This window comes from Felis catus, chromosome B4 (genome assembly GCF_018350175.1).
Source record: "Felis catus isolate Fca126 chromosome B4, F.catus_Fca126_mat1.0, whole genome shotgun sequence".
Taxonomy (NCBI): Eukaryota; Metazoa; Chordata; class Mammalia; order Carnivora; family Felidae; genus Felis; species Felis catus.
In genome coordinates, this window is record NC_058374.1 from 126,408,012 (window position 1) to 126,428,727 (window position 20,716).

Below are 20,716 nucleotides of genomic sequence, written 5' to 3' on the forward strand. Positions count from 1 at the left end.
CAACCCAGGTTGGGTTAGTCTGTGGAGAGGTTTACAGAAGAGATGAGGAATCTGTGGATTTGAGAGAAGAGATGGACAAGATTTGTCAAAATAAAAAATTTGTTGGAGGGTAGTATTTGGGAGGAAATAGAATGAGTCTATACAAATGCAGTTTGGGAGTGGTATGTAACAATGAAAGCAACAAACTTATATTTAAAAAATTTTGTTTTAAGAAACCCAAAACATTGGTAACAAAATTTGGGGGTGATAACCTTTGTTAATAGATTCTTTACTCTGGAACAGTAGGCGCATACTACATGAAATCACTTGTTAGATGTCTCATTCTTCTCTACATTCAGTGTATAGAGACCATATAGAACTCAATATGGTTAGCTGAATCAAATAAGGATTTATTGTGCAGTGACTTTGTGCCTATAGAGCACAGAAATCATGGTGCTCTACCCTATCAGAAATACTGAATATGGGTTCTGTAAACACTTTGGTAGCTTATTCAATTTTCTGGGATTTAGTTTCTGTTTGTGTTCACAGCTGTATCTCCAGTGTCTCCAATACCTCCTGATTGAGGATAGGCATTCAATGTAGAAGGAGAGAAAAGAAGAAAGTCAGTTGAATGGATTAAATAAAATAATATACACATGAAGGGTCCAGCACAATAAATTATTATTTGATTTTGTTTTTATTGTCATTTACTACCTTAGTGCCTAGCTTATGGAAGGCACTTTTAAAAAGGTATTTGAGGAGTGTCTGGCTCAGTCAGTAGAACATGCAACTCTTTTGTAAATTCGAGCCCCATGTTGGGTGTAGAGATTATTTAAAAATAAAATCTTTAAAAAGAAGATATTTGAATTCATTCATTCTTCCTTCAATCAGCAAATACTTATGGAACATTGTAATGTGCCATGCACTGAGAGCAGTAAACAAAACAGAAAGAAGTCCCTGCCCCCATGGCAGTGACTCTTGTGGAAGAAGGCCAACAGTAAAGAAAAATATACACTGTATCAGGTGGTGATGAGTGCTGTGAAGAAGATTAAAGTGGCGGGCGGGGGTGGGGGTGCACAGAAAAGAATGCTCAAGGTTAGTCATATAGGGTGGTCAGGAAATGCCTTCCTGTAAGCAACATTTTAACATAGACCTAAAGTGAAGGGAATGAGCCACACAATTTTCTAGAGAAAGTGTTTCTGGGCAGAGGAAGCAGCAAATGCAAAGACCATGGTGTGTTCTAAGAAGTTCCATGGAGGCCTGTGCAGCTGTAGCAGCATAGGTCAGAAGTGTAGTCAAATTGGAGTTAGAAAAATAGCAGGAAGCTGGATTATGTGAAACCTAAGGGAGTTGTAAGGACATTGTTTTCACTAGGAGTAAGATCAGAAGCCCTGGAAGCTGGAGGACTGAGACCAGGAATGACATGATCTGACTTTCAAAGGATCCCTAGCTGCTTTGTAGAGAATAAATCATAGAAGGGCGAGGTTTGAAGCAGAGACCACTAGGAGGTTGTGGTAATAACCAGTTCAGGCGAGACATATCAGTAATGTGGATTTGGTAATACTAGAGGGAGTAGTGAGAATTGGTTGAATTATGGATATATTTCAGAGGTAGAAACAACATAATTTGCTGGTGGATTAGATGAGAAGAGGCTGTTTCTAAGGTGTTTGTACTAAACAGTTGGAAGAATAGATTTACCATTTAATGAGATGGAAAACTAAGAAGGAACAGCTTTGGTGGGAGCATCAAGACTTCTGTTTAGGACATGCTAAATTTGAGAAAGCTTTAAAAGTCTGGAAGTCAGTAAAGAAATTAAGATAGAAATATAATTCAGGGAGTTATCACTATATAGAGACTGTATAAAGCCATAAAAACTGGTTGAGATCACCAATAGATTAAGTGAAGAATGTCACCCAAGAGCACAACCCTTGAATTTTCCAACACTTAGAAAACAAGAGGAGAAAAGAGAATTGGCAGAAAAGGCTGAGATGAAGCAGCCAGTGAGATAGGAGAACCTGAAGAGGGAGGGGGCTGGGTGGATGGATGGATGAAGTGAGTGAGCAAGCAAACAAACCAAGCAAGCCATCTGCAGGTCAGTTGATAAAATAGGGTGATGGTGATGTTACTGCCTCCTTTGCAAGGTTACTGTAGAGATCAAGTATAGAGAATATATATGTATATCGTCTCTTATAGGAACTAGCACCTTTAAAGTATTTAATAATTAGCCATTTTTATTATAAAACAACAAGAAAACATAAGTACAGATTTTTTTAGTAAATACTGAAAATGCTGCAGGAATTACAAAAAGGGAAAAATCAATAGGAATGAGAGTATTAAGAAAGGCCCCGTGGACGATAGAGAAGATAGATTGACCCTCGCTTTAAAATGATTTTGATGGAAGCAGGCAAAGGCATTCCAGATGCTAAAATAAATAAAAACCCAGCAATGAATTTGAGTATATCATGGTGGTACAGTGAAGAGGTGTTTCTCTTCAAATGAAATTTAATTACAAACTTGAAATCATTTGAGGTGGGATTTTTGTTGTTGTTGTTGTTTAGTTTTATTTGAAAGCAAACCTATTTATTTTTAAAAAGCTTTTTCCACTCATAGAAAACTGAGCTCATAGACATTATAAGACTGACCAGTTGCATGGTGCCATCCTCACTTAACTCTAGTACCCACAACTGATGATGGTTTTGCATTTCTGCCATTAGGTTTTACCACCATTGAGGGATGTGACAAATCGTCCTGAAGTTGGCTCAACTGTGAGAAATAAGCTGGTGCGCCTCATGACACATGTTGACCTTGGAGTCAAGCAGATTGCTGCTGAATTCCTTTTTGTCCTTTGCAAAGAGAGAGGTAGGTTAAACTCTCTTTGCTCTCTACATTTTTATTTTTCCAAGGGAACTTAAGAAATCTTTCTGTTAGTAGTGGCCGTCTCATTCCACTCTTTTCAGAGCTTACTCCTATCTGTTCTATTAGAGGGCCTGAGGAGATATTAAAAATTAATAATTTAAAATTTTTTCTGTATGCTTCTGAAGTCATTAAGATGTACAAACACACATTAAACTTTGCCTTCTGTATTCTTAACCCAGACTTCTTAATCTTGATGAGTGAGGACCTGGAGCCATTATGGAAAATCTGCTTAAGTAATTCAGGTGCTACTATTTTGGCTTTTTTTTTTTAGATTTTATTTTTTTAAGTAATCTCCTCACCCAACATGGGGCTTGAACTCACAACCCTGAGAGACCAAGAGTTGCATGCTCTACCAGCTGAGCCAGGGTGCTACTGTTTGGATAACCAGGCAAAGCCCTGGGTTAGTTCCCTTTTGTAATTCCTCTTGGAATTAAAACTGTTGGAGTCTTGGTTTCTTCCCTAGGTTATTTAATAAATAATTATTCAATGTGAGCTACATATACTATGGAATTATAAAATGGAAGATGGAAAGTACAAAAATGCCTAAGATATACCCCTTACCCTTGAGATAAGGATAAGATAGAGGTAGAGAGAAATTTTAATTTTTTTAATTTTAATTTTTTTATTTTTTAAGCGAGCGAGCAGGAGGAAGGGGGAGAGGAATGGAGAGAATCCCAAGCAGGCTCCAAGCTTAGCACTTAGCCCAACGCAGGGCTTGATCCCACGACACAGGGATCATGACCTGAGCCGAAATCAAGAGTCACTCAATGGACTGAGCCAGCCAGGTGCCCCAGTAGAGAGAAACTTGAAAGTAACTATACTACAATGTAATAAACACCATTTTATAAGCATATATAAAGTGATTGTCTTCTGAGATACATCTAACAATTTTAAATATTTCCTAAAATTATATGGGTTATTTGCCCTGCAAAATCAAGTTCTTCAAACAAGGAACTTTAAGTTATCCAGATATTTTTACCTATTTCTTTCTTCAGCTCCTAGTTTTATATGTATATTGGGGCACCTGGCTGGCTCAGTAGGTATAGCATGAGACTCTTGTTCTTAAGATCATGAGTTCAAGCCCCACATTGGGTGTGGAGCCTACTTAAAATAAGAATTTAAAAAAAAATTTTTTTAATTAAAATTTAAAAATGTAGTAGTACAAAAATTCTATCTAAGCAGATTTTATATTCCACTTTTTTAAAGTACCTCAGTTTTGTGAAACATAATTTGGAGGTAGAAAACTTCACTCACTTCTCCCAAAATATTAAGTTCAATTCTCTTTTGTTTTTTTACCCAGCTATATTGAGGTATAATTGACAAGTGAAATTGTATATATTTAAAGTATAATATACACCATGATTTGGGGTGTGTGTGTGTGTATTGTGATGTGATTAACACAATTAATTACTTATGTATGTCTGCTGCCTGCATGGTTCCTTTGTGTGTGTGTGGTGAGAATGTTTAAGACGTATTCTTTTAGCAAATTTCAAGTGTACAACACAATACTATTAACTATAGTTAATTTCATTTCTCCTGTCCCTAACCACCATTCTACTCTTTCCTTCTAGGAGTTTTATTTTTTTTTCTTTTTTTAAGATTCTACATGTAAGTGAAATCATATGGTATTTGTCTTTCTCTGGCTTATTCACTTAGCATAATGTTCTCTAGGTTCATCCTTGTTGTCACAAATAGCAGGATTTTATTCTTTGTCATGGCTGAAATGTATATATTTACATAATTACGTGTGTGTGTGTGTGTGTGTGTGTGTGTGTGTGTGTGTGTGTGTACCACCTCTCCCTTATCCATTCATCTGTCATTGGACATTTGGCTTGTTTTTGTATCTTGGCTATTGTGAATAATGCTGCAGTGAACATGGGAGTGTAGACAGCTCTTGGGGATAGTAATTTTGTTTGCTTCTGATATATACCAAAGAGTTGGACTGCTGGATCATAAAAACTGCTGTTTTTAATTTTTTGAGTAAACTCCATACTGTTTTCCTTAGTAGCTGGACCAATTTATATTCCCACCAATGGTGTGCAGGGGTTCCCTTTTTGCCACATCCTTGCCAACATTTATCATCTCTCTTTTTTTTTTCATCTCTTATTCTTTTGATAAAAGTCATCCTAATAGGTGTGCAGTGATCTCTCGTGGTTTTGATTTGCATTTTCCTAATGATTAGTTAAGTTGAGCATCTTTTCACAAAAAGACCTGTTGGCCATTCATATGACATTTTTCAGGTTTTTTGCCCATTTTTGTTTAAGCAGGATTTATTTTTAAGTTTATTTTTATTATGAAAGAGATAGAGACAGGGTGCAAGTGGGAGAAGGACAGAGCAAGGGAGAGAGAGAATGCCAAGCAGGCTCCATGCTGTTGACACAGAGCCCAATACAGGGCTTGATCCCACAGACCATGAGATCATGACCTGAGCCAAACCCAAGAATCAGATGCTTAACTGACTGAGCCACCCAGGGCCCCTTTGCCCATTTTTTAAATAAAATTATTTAGAGATTTTGCTACTGAGTTGTACCCACTGAATTCTTAAACTTTATTTCTAACTGATTCAACCACTTCAGCTCCTGTTAAGATGGCATATTAGCAACATAATTTTATCAATATAACAATAATAATAAACAGCTATTATATATTGGGGTATCATGTTCCAAACATCCTAGTCTCATCCATAATCTCATTTAATTCTCATAAGGACCCTATAATTTAAATATTATTATTCCAGTATCATAAATGAATTAACCTGAAACTTGAGAGTGTTTCAGTAATTTACTCAAGGTTGTACAGTTGCTAAGGGCTAAAGCCCAAATTTGAGTCCTCTTTCCATTCTGCCACATTTCTTTACTTAGAGTAATTATCTTCAGCTGTTATCACAAATGCTCTTTTAAATAATTCAGTTCTTTCATGACTTTGAGAAAAGATTGATAAAGCATTTTAGGATTAAGTGACTCGTATAGTGCCTTGCACATGTAAGCTGAATTGAATCAATTTTTCCAAGATAAGAAATGAGCTGTTTTTGTAAAGTATAATTATGTATGTATACATAAATCTAAATCATACCTATGTATCCATCAAAAGAGGTTTATCAAAATACATATAACATCTTATCCATTGTTACCTTTGAGTAGTAGGATGGCTGGTGACTTTTTTTAGTTCTGTGTATTTTGTAATTTTTCTACAGTGAGCATGCATTTCTTGTATTTTTTAAAAAAATTTAGGGTGCCTGGGTGGCTCAGTCAGTTAGGCCTCCGACTTCAGCTCAGGTCATGATCTCGCCATCCATGAGTTCGGGCCCCACGTCAGGCTCTGTGCTGACAGCTTGGAGCCTGGAGCCTATTTCAGATTTTGTGTCTCCTTCTCTCTCTGCCCCTCCCCAGCTCATGCTCTGTCTCTCTCTCTCTTTCACTCTCTGAAAAATGAATAAACCTTAAAAAAAATTTTTTTTTAATTTTAAAGAGGAAAACTAAAGCTTATTTCTTCTATAATTACAGATCTTCATAAATTATATTACATATCTAAATATAATCACCTTACTAAGAGTTAGTGTCATAGCAAATATGGCATATGCATTTATATATGAATTTGTTCAGTGTTTTTCATTTGAAAGTATTAGCTTTGTTCCCTCTTGAACCCTACATTTGAGGTTTTATAGTCCTAACTCTGAGCCCAAAGCCAACCCATATTAGCAAAAGTATATCAGTTTCACTTGACCTTTAGCAATTCTATGTATGCTCATCTGCTTTTCCTTCCAATCTGATTTTAAGTTTAGTAGATACATTCTTTTGGAATAAAACTTTACCCATTTAACCATTTACTCGTAATTTTTGAGCTATAGCCAGGGAATGCAGAAGTATAAAGATAAACAAGGTTTCTGTTCTCATATCACTTACTTTCTTATCAAGGGTTACAAACTCACATGCCTTCAAGTGCCAGGCTGGTAATAAAAATGGACTGGACATAAGGTGAATGAAAACTGACACTTAACTCATTGGTGGGAAGATGGTGGGTTGGGAGTAGGGGAACAAGAAGATTGTGCGAGATTGGAGAGAAGATATTGCTGCTACTTAGCTCCAACTGGTTGTTATCATGAAGGAACATATGGCAATGTTACCCAGTCTTCTAGATTTTTCAAGAGAAGCCAGGATTCTGGATTTTTACATAAAATCTCCCAGTTTTTAAATGCTATCCACTAATTATAATTTAAAACCATCTAGGGGCTCCTGGGGGGCTCAGTCGGTTAAACGTCTGACTTCGGCTCAGGTCATGACCTCACAGTTCATGAGTTTGAGCCCCACATCAGGCTCTATGCTGACAGCTCGGAGCCTGGACCCTGCTTTGGATTCTGTGTCTCCCTCTCTCTCTGCCCTTCCCCCACTCATGCTCTGTCTCTATCTCAAAAATAATTATTATAAATGTTAAAAAAAAATTTTTTTTTAAACTATCTAGCCAAAAGAAAAAATTTGTAGTCCACATCCAACTTGTAAGTCATCAGATTTTGGAATTTGGATTGGGTTTGGATGCAAACTATACTAAAATGAGATAAATTTCAGATAATTCATCAATGTTGAACTTTCCTCTTAAGGACATTCAGCTAAGTTTGAAGTGAAGGTATCATGATGAAGTCTTAAAAGTCAGACCACTAAGTGGAAACAGCAGGCAGCAAATTGGGTTAGGAACACAGAAACTAAATTAAGAAGGAGGATTGAAATGGGACAAGATACAAAGGGCAAAATTTCATGGCAGCCTTGGCACAGAAAGAGTCATCCAAGGGTTATCAATACCCATCTGTGCCAGGCTAGACTATATCCCCAACTGACAGTGGCCCACAGGTTAACTTGTGCTCATGCCCACCAACTTGTTGAGCCAAATCTAAACTTACGTTACCAGCTCTGGCAATTGTGTACTTTGTCCAGGGGTCCTAAAGAGAGGCCTTATGTGTTTTAATTAAAGAAAACAATTTGTAATACAATCCTCCCCCTGTTAACACATTCATTAATTACCAGTGTGTGCTAGGCACTGTGGTAGGAGCTGAATTACAAAGATAAATAAGGCTTAAACACCCTCAGCACATAGCCTCACAACTGGAAACTTTCATCTCCTTTATTTGAGTCTCTGAGGAATAGGTAGGTGTCTGTTTAGCTGGTAGCTGAAGTCTCCCTTTTCTGATCTTTTCTCTTCCTGTCTTGTTGTTGCTGTTGCTGTTGTTGTTGTTGTTTTTAACTGTCTCTATGTGTTTTCCTCAACCTGTACACATCTCGACATTACAGTCCTTTATATCTTAGCCTCTTGAGTGACTAATCTTGTTTTTCCTCTTAGTATCCTAACTACCACTCAGGCTTCAACTTGCTGCAAATTAGGCTTTCCACTGCCTTTCCCTACCTCCCAGATTCCTCTGAAAGTGCTCTTAGTAAGCTCACAAGGTAACTAATTTTCAAAAGTAGTGGATATTTTTTAGCCTTCATTTTACTGCATCTATCATTGTAATTGACACTATTGGCCACTCTATCTCTGTGCTACCATACATTCCTAGATTTCCTCTGACCTTTATTTTCAATCATAGTTAACAACTGTCTTTGCCCACATTGAACTGCCAGTGTTCCCTAGAGTTCTCTCCTGACCCCTGTTCTCATTTTACATTGTCCCCTGAGTGATCTTATCCTCTACTTGGCTTCTGCTTCAGCCAATTTGCTGGGGATTCCCAATTCAGTGTATCTCTTAATATAAACTATTAATAAGTCATATCCCTCCTTTCTGGTCAGGTTTTCTTCAGTCTGTCTTCCATGTGGTTAGCAAAAAGATTCTTCTAAAATACAAATATAATCTCATCACTACCACCTTGTAAAACTTTCAGTGACTCCCTGTCACCTGGTAAAATCCAAATTTTCTTAGATGCCTCCATGGCCTGCCTTTTGTGCTTCTAAGTTCTAAATTTACTACTAATTATAAATTTACTACTACTTTATACTTTTTGCTTACTCATGCTATATTTTTTGTTCTCGCCTGATCATACTGTACCATTTCTTGGCATTATCTCCATGACTTGGCAAATGCTGTTCCTTTTACATGCAATGTCTTCATTTGCATGGCAAGCTTTATTTATCCTTGAAGATCAGCTTAAGTATCATCTCTGTGAAGACTTGTCTGATCATGGAGGCAGAGTTAATCATTGTCCTCCTTGTACCATTTTTACTTACACCCATTTTTAGTACTTTTGACATCTGCTATATTCTAACTCTTAATTTGTTGAACTTGCATTCTAGCCATTGAGTTTCCTTAGGTCAGAGATCATGTTGTCTTCATTTTTGGATCTCCAGTTTTAACAAAGTACCTTAGAGATAATAATAAAAGAGCAAACATTTCTGCTATCTGAATGTAGTGTAGTGAATATACAATCTTATGGATTTCTTCATGTAAAGGAATAATTTCAGTATACTATAAGAGAGGAATGTGCCCGGTACTGTGGCAGCTTGAAAAAGGGAATGATTGGTTATGTGGAGATGGTCAGAGAAAGTCTTTGCAGAGAAATGGGAAACAGCCTTGGTATGTATAGGAAAGAGACTAGTTCAAGATGTGAAGAATCCATGATGTGCAGGAATAATAGGAGATGAGTTTGGGAAAAGAAGGCAGGGGCCAGAAAATGAAGCAGATCTTAGAGGTTTTATACAGGAAGGTGATAACAAATTTTTGCTTTACACAGATCTATGAGGCAGCTGTATGGAACAAGGAATTAGAGGGACATGAGATTGAAAATAGGGAGACTAGTTAGAGGAAGCTATTAGTATAAGATTTCTAAAAGTTGCAGTATTTGGAAGGAAAAGGATTATAAAGCCTTCTCTATATAACAGAGAAAGGGGATTGGTCTCTAGGTAGAATCTGGCTCTGCCATTCTTTCTCCTTGGTAAAGAGCAAAACCTCTTTTTGTTTTCATGACAGAGTGTGATAAAACCCACGTTTGCATAAGCTGCAATACCATTACCACCAGTGCAGTTCTGACTGCAGTATGCTACTGTGGTTGCTTTCCTCTGTTCATAGTACCTCTAGCATCTTGATAAAATAGTGGTGAAATATTTTTTGCAACTTTCTGACTGTTGATTTGTCCCATTTCTGCAGCTGTTTTACCTAACTGTATGGTTAATTACTAGGACAAAAAAAAACAAGTACTTTTTTTAATGTTTATTTTTTTTTTAATTTTTTTTTTTTTTAACATTTATTCATCTTTGAGAGACAGAGAGAGAGACAGAGCATGAGCAGAGAAGGGGTAGAGAGAGGGAGACACAGAATCCAAAGCAGGCTCCAGGCTCTGAGCTGTCAGCACAGAGCCCAACGCAGGGCTTGAACTCACGAACTGCGAGATCATGACCTAAGCCGAAGTCAGACGCTCAACCGACTGAGCCACCCAGGTGCACCGTTTGTTTATTTTGAGAGAGAGAGACACAGACAGACAAGGTACGAGTGGGGCAGGGGCAGAGAGAGAGGCAGAGAGAGAATCCCAAGCAGGCTCCACACTGTCAGCACAGAGCCCAACTCAGGGATTAAATTTATGAACCATGAGATCATGACCTGAGCTGAAATCAAGAGTCAGACGCTCAACCGACAAAGCCACCCAGGTACCCCTAAATAAATTTTTATGTTGTTTCTTTCTTTGTTTTTTTATTTAAGGGCCACCCAGAAAACCTTTTCTTTGCCTTAGCAGCTCACTTTATTTTTTAAAATGTTTATTTTTGAGAGCCAGAGTGCAAGCAGGGAAGGGACAGAGAGAGGGGGAGACATAGGACGTGAAGCTGGCTCTGCTCTGATAGCAGAGAGTCCAATGCAGGGCTCGAACTCATGAACTGAACTGTGAAATCAGATTGACCTGAGCCAAAGTCAAGAACCAGTTGCTTAACCAACTGAGCCACCCAGGTGCTCCACAGCTCACTTTAACATCCAAGTTCAGTCTGTTTTCTTTTTACTACTTTCCCAGTATTGAATAGGATATTTTACAGTGTTATTTGAAAATAGCTAAAAAGTAGTTATAAAACATTCCATGAAATGATGTCAATCAGAACTTCACAAAGAAAATATTTCTCACTGTGAAAATTTTGTAGTCCATTTGTCATCTCCCTTCCCCAACCCCTATTTTTAAAATATTTTATCCTATTAACAAAAGTTCATTTGATTCTGAAACTATTGGCTATAGCCTTATCTGTTTTAAAGGCAAAGCAAGTCTTTAAATAGCCTTTGTAACCCAAACTGTCACAGAGTTGATACATGTTTGTTCCAGTGAATGAACAGTAAGCATTATTTTCATAAAAGTGCTAGGGATTTCTTACTATTAACTAACTTCCAGGAAGATTTTCTGCTTAAGATAGCAGATTATTTAGTGTTCAGGTTACTTTTTAACCTATTTTGGCTTTTCATAAACTCTGCATTCTTAAACTATTTTAATGTTTAGCCATTGTAGGTGGTTACTTACATTTTGTGTCTTTTTTATTGTTATTTTTTAAATTATATTCATTTCTCAATTTAGACTTCCACAATTTCAGTCAGTATTTTTTCTGGAACTACCAAACACCTTTATTGGTTAAAAAGTAAGGCTTATCAAAAACACAATGAGAGTATCAGTGCCATGTGGATTCAGATATATGATTCTTTGCCTCTCTGACTTTGTGTCCGACCCTGTCATTAATGTCTGACCTCTGTGAATATTAAGAACACCTGTATACATCCCTAAAAGTCCATTAAGAATTCATTAATTTATCCAAACCATTCCAGTCTTGCAGAGGCCCTATCAGCAAAGGGAGCATATTCAGATTTATTCCAAGGGCTTTCAAATTAAACCACCGTGATCCCTCACTGAATTCCAGTATGATTCTATCTAGCACCCATTGAGAATTATTACCAAGGAGACAATAGTTATCAATAGGTTTTATAAATTTTTTTTTTCAACGTTTATTTATTTTTGGGACAGAGAGAGACAGAGCATGAATGGGGGAGGGGCAGAGAGAGAGGGAGACACAGAATCGGAAACAGGCTCCAGGCTCTGAGCCATCAGCCCAGAGCCTGACGCAGGGCTCGAACTCACGGACCGCGAGATCGTGACCTGGCTGAAGTTGGACGCTTAACTGACTGCGCCACCCAGGCGCCCCACCAATAGGTTTTAATGTAGAAAATGGTTGAAAGAGAATCATGCAAACTTTAATCTACTTATATTATTAATCCATGTCTCCTTTCACACAAATTTCACCAGGTTGCTATATCCTTTGAATGTAGGACTTCCTTTTATTTGTCCCCAGACTGCCTATTTTCAGTGTCAAGAAAGGTACCCTCTAGTTCAAGTATTTGAAAAGTTAATGAACAACTCTACCCTGGATTATTCATCCTATCCATGCCTTTAATGATTTCATCTCTGATCATATATGTATGTCCCCTTTCCTTACCCACCTTTTTGCCTATCCACTGCCCCTTTCAGGTCCCAAAGTCATTTTAATTGCCCTCTGAATCTTCTCAGCTTTATTTTGTCTTTTTTGAGTAAGTGGTCTGAATTATAATAGTATTTCAGATGTAGGTTTCACTAAAGCCTTATACATGAATAAGATAGTGTTTGGTTTGTTTCCTACAGTTGTCTTTAGAATGACATTTTATTGAAAGCCTTAAATAAAATTTTTATTTTTAGACTGATAGATTGAATATTTTGGTGCTCACCTTGAAACTGTACCTGATGAAAGGAAAGTACTTTTCAATAAAGCTGCTAATGATTGCTTAGTTTCCAAGAAAAAAAAAATCCTACAGTTCAGGGTTCCCCTGCAAAAGTTTTATGTGTCTACTTGTCTTAGAGATATCACCTTGCACTGATAACAGGGTAATACTGCCCTGCATCAGATGGTTCACTGAGCTGTTGCTGCTGTTGTTGTTGTTGACTAAGATAAGTCTAAAATTCTCATTTTACCTAATATTCCCAGGGAAAAAGAAAGAGCATTTACTTTGTGCCAGATACTTTTCTAAGCACTTTGCATGTATTAACCTGTGAAGTAGATATTATTCCAATTCTTGAGATTAGAAGAAGTGGGATACAGAGCTGTAAAATAACTTACCCAAGTCAACCAACTAGTAAGTGGTAGAGCCATTACTAAAATCCAGCCAGTCTAACTCCTGGGCCTACCTTCTTGGTGGGTCTCATGTGCTTATGTATTATTGCTGACTTTTTTGAAAAAGTAGTAACTTAGCCTATCTTATTTGCAAATATCCCTAAGTTTCATTATTGCCGACAATTCCTATAAAGGGTATAAGAAAGATTTTAGATAATGACTGAATTGGTAAAATTCCAATCTGGGTTTCATTAACTCCAGTTTCTAGTCATCGTTTCTCCAAAACCGGATAAAGACGTAAGATTTGTGACCAGAAAATTAAAACACCACTCTTGCTAATGGCCCTGTGGTCACAGAAGCCCCACTCCTGCCACAAAGTATATTCCAAACAGCTCCACTTGAATTTCTGATACCTGAAAAAAGACTTTTGGTCCTCAGAGCATGCAAGAGAATTTATGGGTAGTTTAGTATAACCACTAACACACTTTGAAAATCTCTCAATTTTAAGATTTACTGCCGTATAGATCTCCAACTTCCTTGTACTGGTAAATAGTAATGACAGTGAGCACCCAAGACCCAAGGATTCCTGTCTAAAAACCTGTTCTGTTTTTGCAGTGGATAGCCTGCTGAAATACACTGGCTATGGGAATGCTGCAGGACTGTTGGCGGCCAGGGGCCTCTTGGCTGGAGGAAGAGGAGATAATTGGTACTCAGAGGACGAGGACACAGACACTGAAGAATACAAAAATGCAAAACCAAAGTATAGTATCAAGTTTCTTTTCACCTATGCCTGTGCCTTTGATTTGGTTATTTACCTTTCACTTCCTTTGTCTTTCATTTTGCAAGTGTTTCCTTTCTTTTGTGGATTTGGAAGCTTTCCATTTAATAGTGTTTTTAGAGACAATTTCATAGCTAGTAGCTTAGAGAGTGACTTCAAATGATTAAGGAAAGATAATATTGCAAGAAATGTTCTGCATGCTCATTATCCTCTCCTAAGAATTTGGAGAGATGGTATTTTTAGACATTTACCATCATATACTTAAAAAGTATTATTGGCTACTTTTTGCTTTCCTTTCCGTAGGTTGGGATTGTATAAGGTACAACCAAGACCAAGGATTTGAGCTGGTTATTTGATGGATCAGTCTTTCTCAGAAATCTAAACATAGGTTTCATAAATTCTGATCTTCCCTCTTGCAAAAAAGCCATTATGAATCAATAAAATGGTACATTACTAACAAAAAGAAGGAAGTGTAGCTCCACAGTAAAGTTTTATCAAACACTTAATCATCTTTTGACAGATGTATTATTGCTTTGACTAGGCAAACCAGAGACTATCATGTCTTTCCTGAATCAGTGCTTAGAAATCAAAGACACTAATTCTCTTATCCCAAAACAAACCACCTCTACTTCCTTCTGTTTCCTCTGCATCCTTTTTTTCCCCCATTTAACCCCATCCCAGGTAAATTTCTTAGTTCCACTTATTAGGAGTTACTTGAGCTCAATTTTCTGGTTTCCATTAATGAATATTAAAAGGGTGTATCCATCCCTTTTGGCATTATCGATGATGTTGACATGTTAGGTTTCCTGCTGATGGTTTCTAGAGTGTAATGGGGATCATGTGGTAGTTGATAAAGGATAGAAAATCATTATCTGCAAAATTAGGCTTTTTTTTTTTTTAAAGGATAGACTGTGCCCTGTTAACATGAAAGTAGTAGGTTATCAGAAGGTAACAGCAAAGATCATTTCCTAATCAGACAAGACATATATGGCCTATATTCCTTGGCAAATCAGGCCTGAGTAGGTAGCATTATTACTTTTAATATTTCTAGTGCTTTCAGTCTCAGCAGCAGGATCTTGTAGAGTATATCCTAGAAAGAAAAGGCTTCAGGGAAAAATAAAACTAGCAGTGACTCTAACCAATACATTCTTAAGACTGCTACCATTTAGATGCTATAAATTGGGCATCTCTATCAAGTAACTGAAGCTTAGATAGAGGAATTATACTTTAATCTTTTCCTAATCATAGAAGTCATCATTCTAAATTAGTCTTGCTAGCTAGCTCTTGATTTTTCCATTCCATAAACTATACTTCCATATCAGTTTTTTTCTCTCTCTTCATTTGAGACATTAAATATACCACTTAAGTCTCATATTTTTAAACAAAGGTAGAAATTACATTAGGCATTCATTGTGTCCCAAGTTATGCAGACAAGTCAACTAAGATAGAAACTCTTGGAATACTCATGGATGAGTGATGTCATATCAATGTGTATTGTTGATTTTGTTTGGTGAATGACTCTATTATAGTAATGATCACATATCTCACAAGCACCAGAACACTACTATAACAAGAAATTGGAGGAAATACAAGAACACTGGGTCTCTTCTAATAGCATGGGAAATAGAAATGTGTTAGATTGTGAAAGTGATGTTAGATTTCAGGAGAGCACCTTTTGTTTAAATCAAAGAACATGATGTTTGGTATTGTTACTGTTTTGGCTTGGAAGAGTCCATACTTAGGCCTGCATACTTTGTTAGAATCTTCTTCAGCCTTTGGACCTGGCCTGTAGGGTTCATAGGAATGGTGTGTTAGTGTGGTCAGAATAGTCACCATTGTGAAATCTTGTTCTGTTTCTTAAACATTGGTCATTACAAGTATATATTTCTAGCAAGCATTACATCTTTCCCCTTCAGATAGATTTGCATCTGTTTTTTTCTTACATCTTCCCTCTTTCCGATAAAACACTGTAGTGGGATGTTTGTTAGTTAATTTAAAATATTTATTCAAATGGTCCTTGTGGAAGTGGTGGTGAACAAAATACTTTGCAAGCAAGACAACTCCTTGTGCTCTGGGGAGTGATCTACAGAACTGAAAGAACTTTTTCCCAAAAAATCATGAAAACTTTTTACCAATCTAGTCAGGCTTATGAAGTCAGCACCTGAAAGGATTGCTTTCCCTGCTACCATCTGATTACCCTTCACCAAGATCACAGTATGCTTTTCTTATGATGCATTTATTCACAACAGTTGCTAGTTTGGGCAGAAGCAGAGAAATTACCCTTTATCCACTTGGCCCTAGTCCCGTTGTCAAAAATGTAAGTGGATTCTGATTGATGCACCAAGGTAACCTGTAATCCTTTAGTGGAATCTGAAACCAATAATTGTGTGGAGCTTACATTTAGGCTATAGGAGACAGTTAATTTCACAACAATCTTTTTTGTGTCAAAATAAGTGTATTTAATGGACTGGAAATGGCTTTCTGCAATTAGCAGAAATATAGTCAAAGAATCAAGTTACATGCCACACACACTGTGTTGTAAGTCTAGCCATGTTTGTTAAAAGTTTTCAGATAAACTTTGGTCCTGAATCAAAGAGAAAAATTTCCAAATTCTAACTTATATACCTACCTGTTTCTTTTATGCCTCAGAGCATGGAGGCCCCTTGACCATACAGGTGGTATAAGTGACTAATGTGGTTTGTACATCATTCCAGACATCAATTGAAAGATGTGTACCTGATGACATTTGGCTCATTTTAGACCAGTGGCCTTCAAGATGGGTATATAGGAGCCTAGGGGTCCAAAGAGGTATCTTTAAAGGGCTGCTAGATGGAGGGCAAAAGAAGGGGGTGACCAAAGTGGGCAGAACTCTAGGGTAACTCCTTATACTCTTAATACCCTACACTAGTTCATACTCACACCCAGAAGCTTAAAATCATTGTACTAAGCAACTCAGGGGTGTTTCCTTCTTGACTATATTTCTCTCAGCAGTAGCTGTGGCAGCAGCTGTGTAATTTCTTCAGAATGAGACAAGAGACTTTTTTTCTTTGTCAAGATTTTGTTTTGTTGCTTTAAGTCCCATTGTAATTGTCACCATATATTGAGACTATACAGAAGACTCTTTATTGTTTTGCGGGGGCACATACTCTGGGGAGTTTTTCCTGGAAAGATATTTCTAGCCTTATTTGCACTTAACCTCTTCTTTCCTGCTCTGAGCTCACAAAAGCCTTTTCCTATTAACCCTGATCCCTTTCCTGGAGGTTGCAAATTGTCCACTCATAGACTAGATTCAGCCCACAAGTAAGTTCTGCTTGGCTTACCTGATGTTGCATTCATTGGTTTAGTTTTGTGTTTTCATTTTCTGTTTTACATAAGATTTTGCCGACATTTAGAATTCAGATAGTTCAGATGGAAATTTGGATTTTGAACTTTTTTTTAATAAGTTCTAATAACATTAAGCCTGCATTTTCACGTGGCAACTGGCTGATGGCGTGGAGGGTCTGTGGTGCCCACCATACCAGGCATGAGCTCCTCTGGTTTAACAATATATCCTTGTCATTTACCTTACCTGCCTAGCCCCTGTAGGAATTTGCCTTTATAGCCCCTTCTTTAACCAAAATGCTTTGAGTGAAATTTAATCTACACTTCTTAGGAGATTGAAGTTAATTTTCATATAGCTCATGGAAATTTTAATGGCTCTTTTTTGTAAAGTGACCTAGTACTGTTGATGTTGACCAAATGTAGCAACAACTTGAAAAGCAAAAGTTTTGAAATATATTTCAGCTTTTATGTATATATTCATTTGCTCATACCTTTTTATGTCTTAATCCCTTCATCTCCAGGCCCATAATTGCAGTCAGTTCATAGATAGTAGCCTTATATAATACAAAATGCTCGATGATGCTTTACATAGGTATTTAAATAATTCTTGTCACCTAACTGAAAGACATATACAATCATAGAATTGGAGGGCTGGGAAGATGGGGAAGGGGAACGAAGGCAAGGTGGCACAACATCGTACCATAAAATTACCCAATACAATATCTACCACAATTAGTGTACTTAAAGCATCTTAAGATTCAGTCTTAGAACAAGAGAAAACTACCCTCAGAATTTCAGTGTTAAGATCCTAAAACCTAGAAAGTTAAGTCTTAGACTATACTATTTGAGGTTGTAGTGATTGTTCAACTGAAAATAATCCATTTTATGAAATCTCACATCATTGTTGTTATGGTGACTGTTTTCCTCTCTTGGTAAGGAAACCACAGGAGGCTGGTTTGATGTGGGGAGCAGGAGGGGCGGCAGTGTCCCCAGCACATTGGCATTTTTCCCGTAAAACAGTGGCACAGTTCAGTGCCCCAACATGTGTTTGCTGTGGCACCGGGTACATTCTTCTACATATTGGGGGTGGGGTATTACATGAGTAAAAGATGATAAATCCTTACTCTGTAAGTGAATCTCTGGCTACTGCTTTTATACTCAATGAGCAAAGATTTTGTGACGTTAGTAGCTAATTTCAGAGCAAGCTATTAAATCATTTTAGCAGCAAAGGGCTTGAGGTCAGCTTATTAAAAGCAGACATCACTTGTACTAACCTTAAAAGAACCAAGAAAAGAATCAAATGTACCCTGATTCAGGAATTCATGTTCTGGCCTTATAGTGTGGATACCACAGAGCTTACCAGTGTATCCTCTTGACACATTTTCCCCTGAGGCACGTGATGGCTTGTCCTAATGTCATTATATTCCAAAACAGTCTGTGGATGTCATTTCTTAAATCACCTTCTTTCAAGAGACAAAGAGCCTTCTTTCAAGAGACAAATCGAACATATTCTACATAGTTAGTACATCTACCTTTCCTTGTACTCTTTTCTAAGGCCTGATTTCCTTTGTCTGCTTGGGAAGTGGTATACACCTCTAATAAGTACCTTTACTAATTTATTTATAAGACTAGTTGTTTTTCTAATTTAGCAGGTGGCAGAAAAGGAACTGTGAAAACATGTGCTGTTGCTATATGCCCAGGGAAATAATTGATGGATGGTAGAATTACATTTTTAGTATGCATCTGGATTCATCTTTAAAATGCTATAGTTCTTAGAAGCCTTGTCTGGGCTCCCCTTGTTCTTGACTTTTGGGAACTATGTTGACCACATTCAATGTTTTTGTTAATGGCCACTAACTAGAGGCCTTTTTCTCTCCTGTTATAGCACCTGGGGGAATAAAAAAAAGGGGGGGGGAGGGAATAGTAGCACACAATGAGTGTCTGAAGTAGGCGCTCTAGCCCTGTGGTTCTTTAACCTCATTGTGTATCAGAACCACCAGGAAAATAAAATATATAGATTTACTTGGTCTCAGGTGAGGCCTAAGCCTTTTCTTTAAAGTTTACCAAGTGATTCTAATGTGCAGCCAAAGCTAAGAATCACTGACAAGCCTGTGAGTTTTCAGACTGTTTCCTTAGAGTTCCTAAAAGTGCCTCAGGGGCTACCTTAAGAGGAAGCAAGTAAGTACAGACCAACAGAAGGGGCTTTAGGCCTCCACTTTGCTTGGTCACCCATCCCCTCTTCTGCCAGAGAGGTTCCACTTTGTCTGTTTTATATGTGGGCTTTCTGTGTAGATTTCATTTGTTTAAAAAAAGGCAGGGGGAGGTTGGTGGTCCGTCCACCGCTTTGAATGAAAAAAAGTTTTTTAATCATGGCTACAGCCTTCGGTCTTATGCAAGAATGACAAAACAGAGGTTTTAGATATGTTTGTTGAGAATGCTGAGCACTGAGTCCTTCCACAAGAATCTGAATATCATGTAGCCTCCAAGGAATGTAGAAAAAGAGAAGGAGATCTTTTAGTAATGAATAGTAGTAGTAATGAATAGTAATGAATTTCTCCAAATGAGAAATCCCTGATTGGTAAAGAAAGTTAAACTGCCCAAGTCAAAGTCTAAAGCACAGCTTGCAAGCTAGCCCCCAGAGGACCCGGTTGATCACAGTCTTTGTTTTGGCCCATAGGATTCTACCTCCTGCCACCTTTAGACAGGCACTGTTCTCAAGTTTACCCCAGTCCTCAACACTCCACATTATTTATACTTGACCAGTTCACTCATTTGCTTATCCTGAAGGCCTGGCCACTGAAAGTGTTTGTGTTTATAGACCCTAGAAAACAATTAACAGTTTGCTATGTTTTTAATGATCAAATGAAATATCCCTGCAAACTGTCTATATACTTGGCTCAAACAAAATGCCATAACCTCTTGTCTGCTTTTCCAGAAACATGTTTAGGTTATAGATATTTAGCAGCCATTGAAAGAATTTTCTTTCATCTCAAAAAAAAAAAAAATAGTGTGGCTTTCAGTTAAGAGGATAGCTTGTGTGGTATTACAACTTTGTACAAACTTTATGGAACATACTCATTTTAAGTACTTTATTAAATTATTTCCAGAAAGCCAGATGGTATACCTGTCTCTTGGTAGGCTAGATTTCTTTTTTTAATCCAGGTCAGATCAAGTCTAATTTCAATTGTTCTTCTGCTTTATCTTTTATTATTTAAACACTCATTGCCTTCTGTGGTCTCACTAATGGACTAATTTCCTGAGATTATAAATCGGCATGCTTTCATTTTCAGATTTCAGCCTCTCTGTCATCATTTTTCCAGTTTTTTTGACATACATTTGTTTTATGCTGTATCACAAAATGGATTCTCCTACTCAAAAATCATTTTTTCTTTAAATTAATAAACTATGCATCCAAGGATATTTATCCTAACGGCACCAATCAAATTTCATATTTTTAAAAAGCAGCCAGGCGTTAAAAAAAACAAAGTTGGCAAGTTAGCTATTGTTTTTTTAAAAGAGTAAAACTCTCACCCATTTCCCAAAGCAAATTAGTAGAAAAAGTAATTTTTTTTAAATTCCTATAGCAGTTCCATACTATAAAATTGCTATTATTGCCCATTTTTGGCTATTATACTCTTTCTTA

General features: G+C 37.2%; 1 protein-coding gene across 12 annotated transcripts in view; it reads left to right on the forward strand.

Moving 5' to 3' along the window:
- The window catches only part of RIC8B (RIC8 guanine nucleotide exchange factor B), a 102,932-nt gene that overhangs the window by 66,329 nt on the left and 15,887 nt on the right, over positions 1 to 20,716 (forward strand). For all 12 annotated transcript variants that reach the window (XM_045062269.1, XM_045062267.1, XM_023257402.2 and 9 more), the window contains exons 7-8: positions 2,694 to 2,838; positions 13,590 to 13,734. In XM_045062269.1, the coding sequence (XP_044918204.1) occupies positions 2,694 to 2,838; positions 13,590 to 13,734 (290 nt within the window). The remainder of the gene's footprint in view (positions 1 to 2,693; positions 2,839 to 13,589; positions 13,735 to 20,716) is intronic.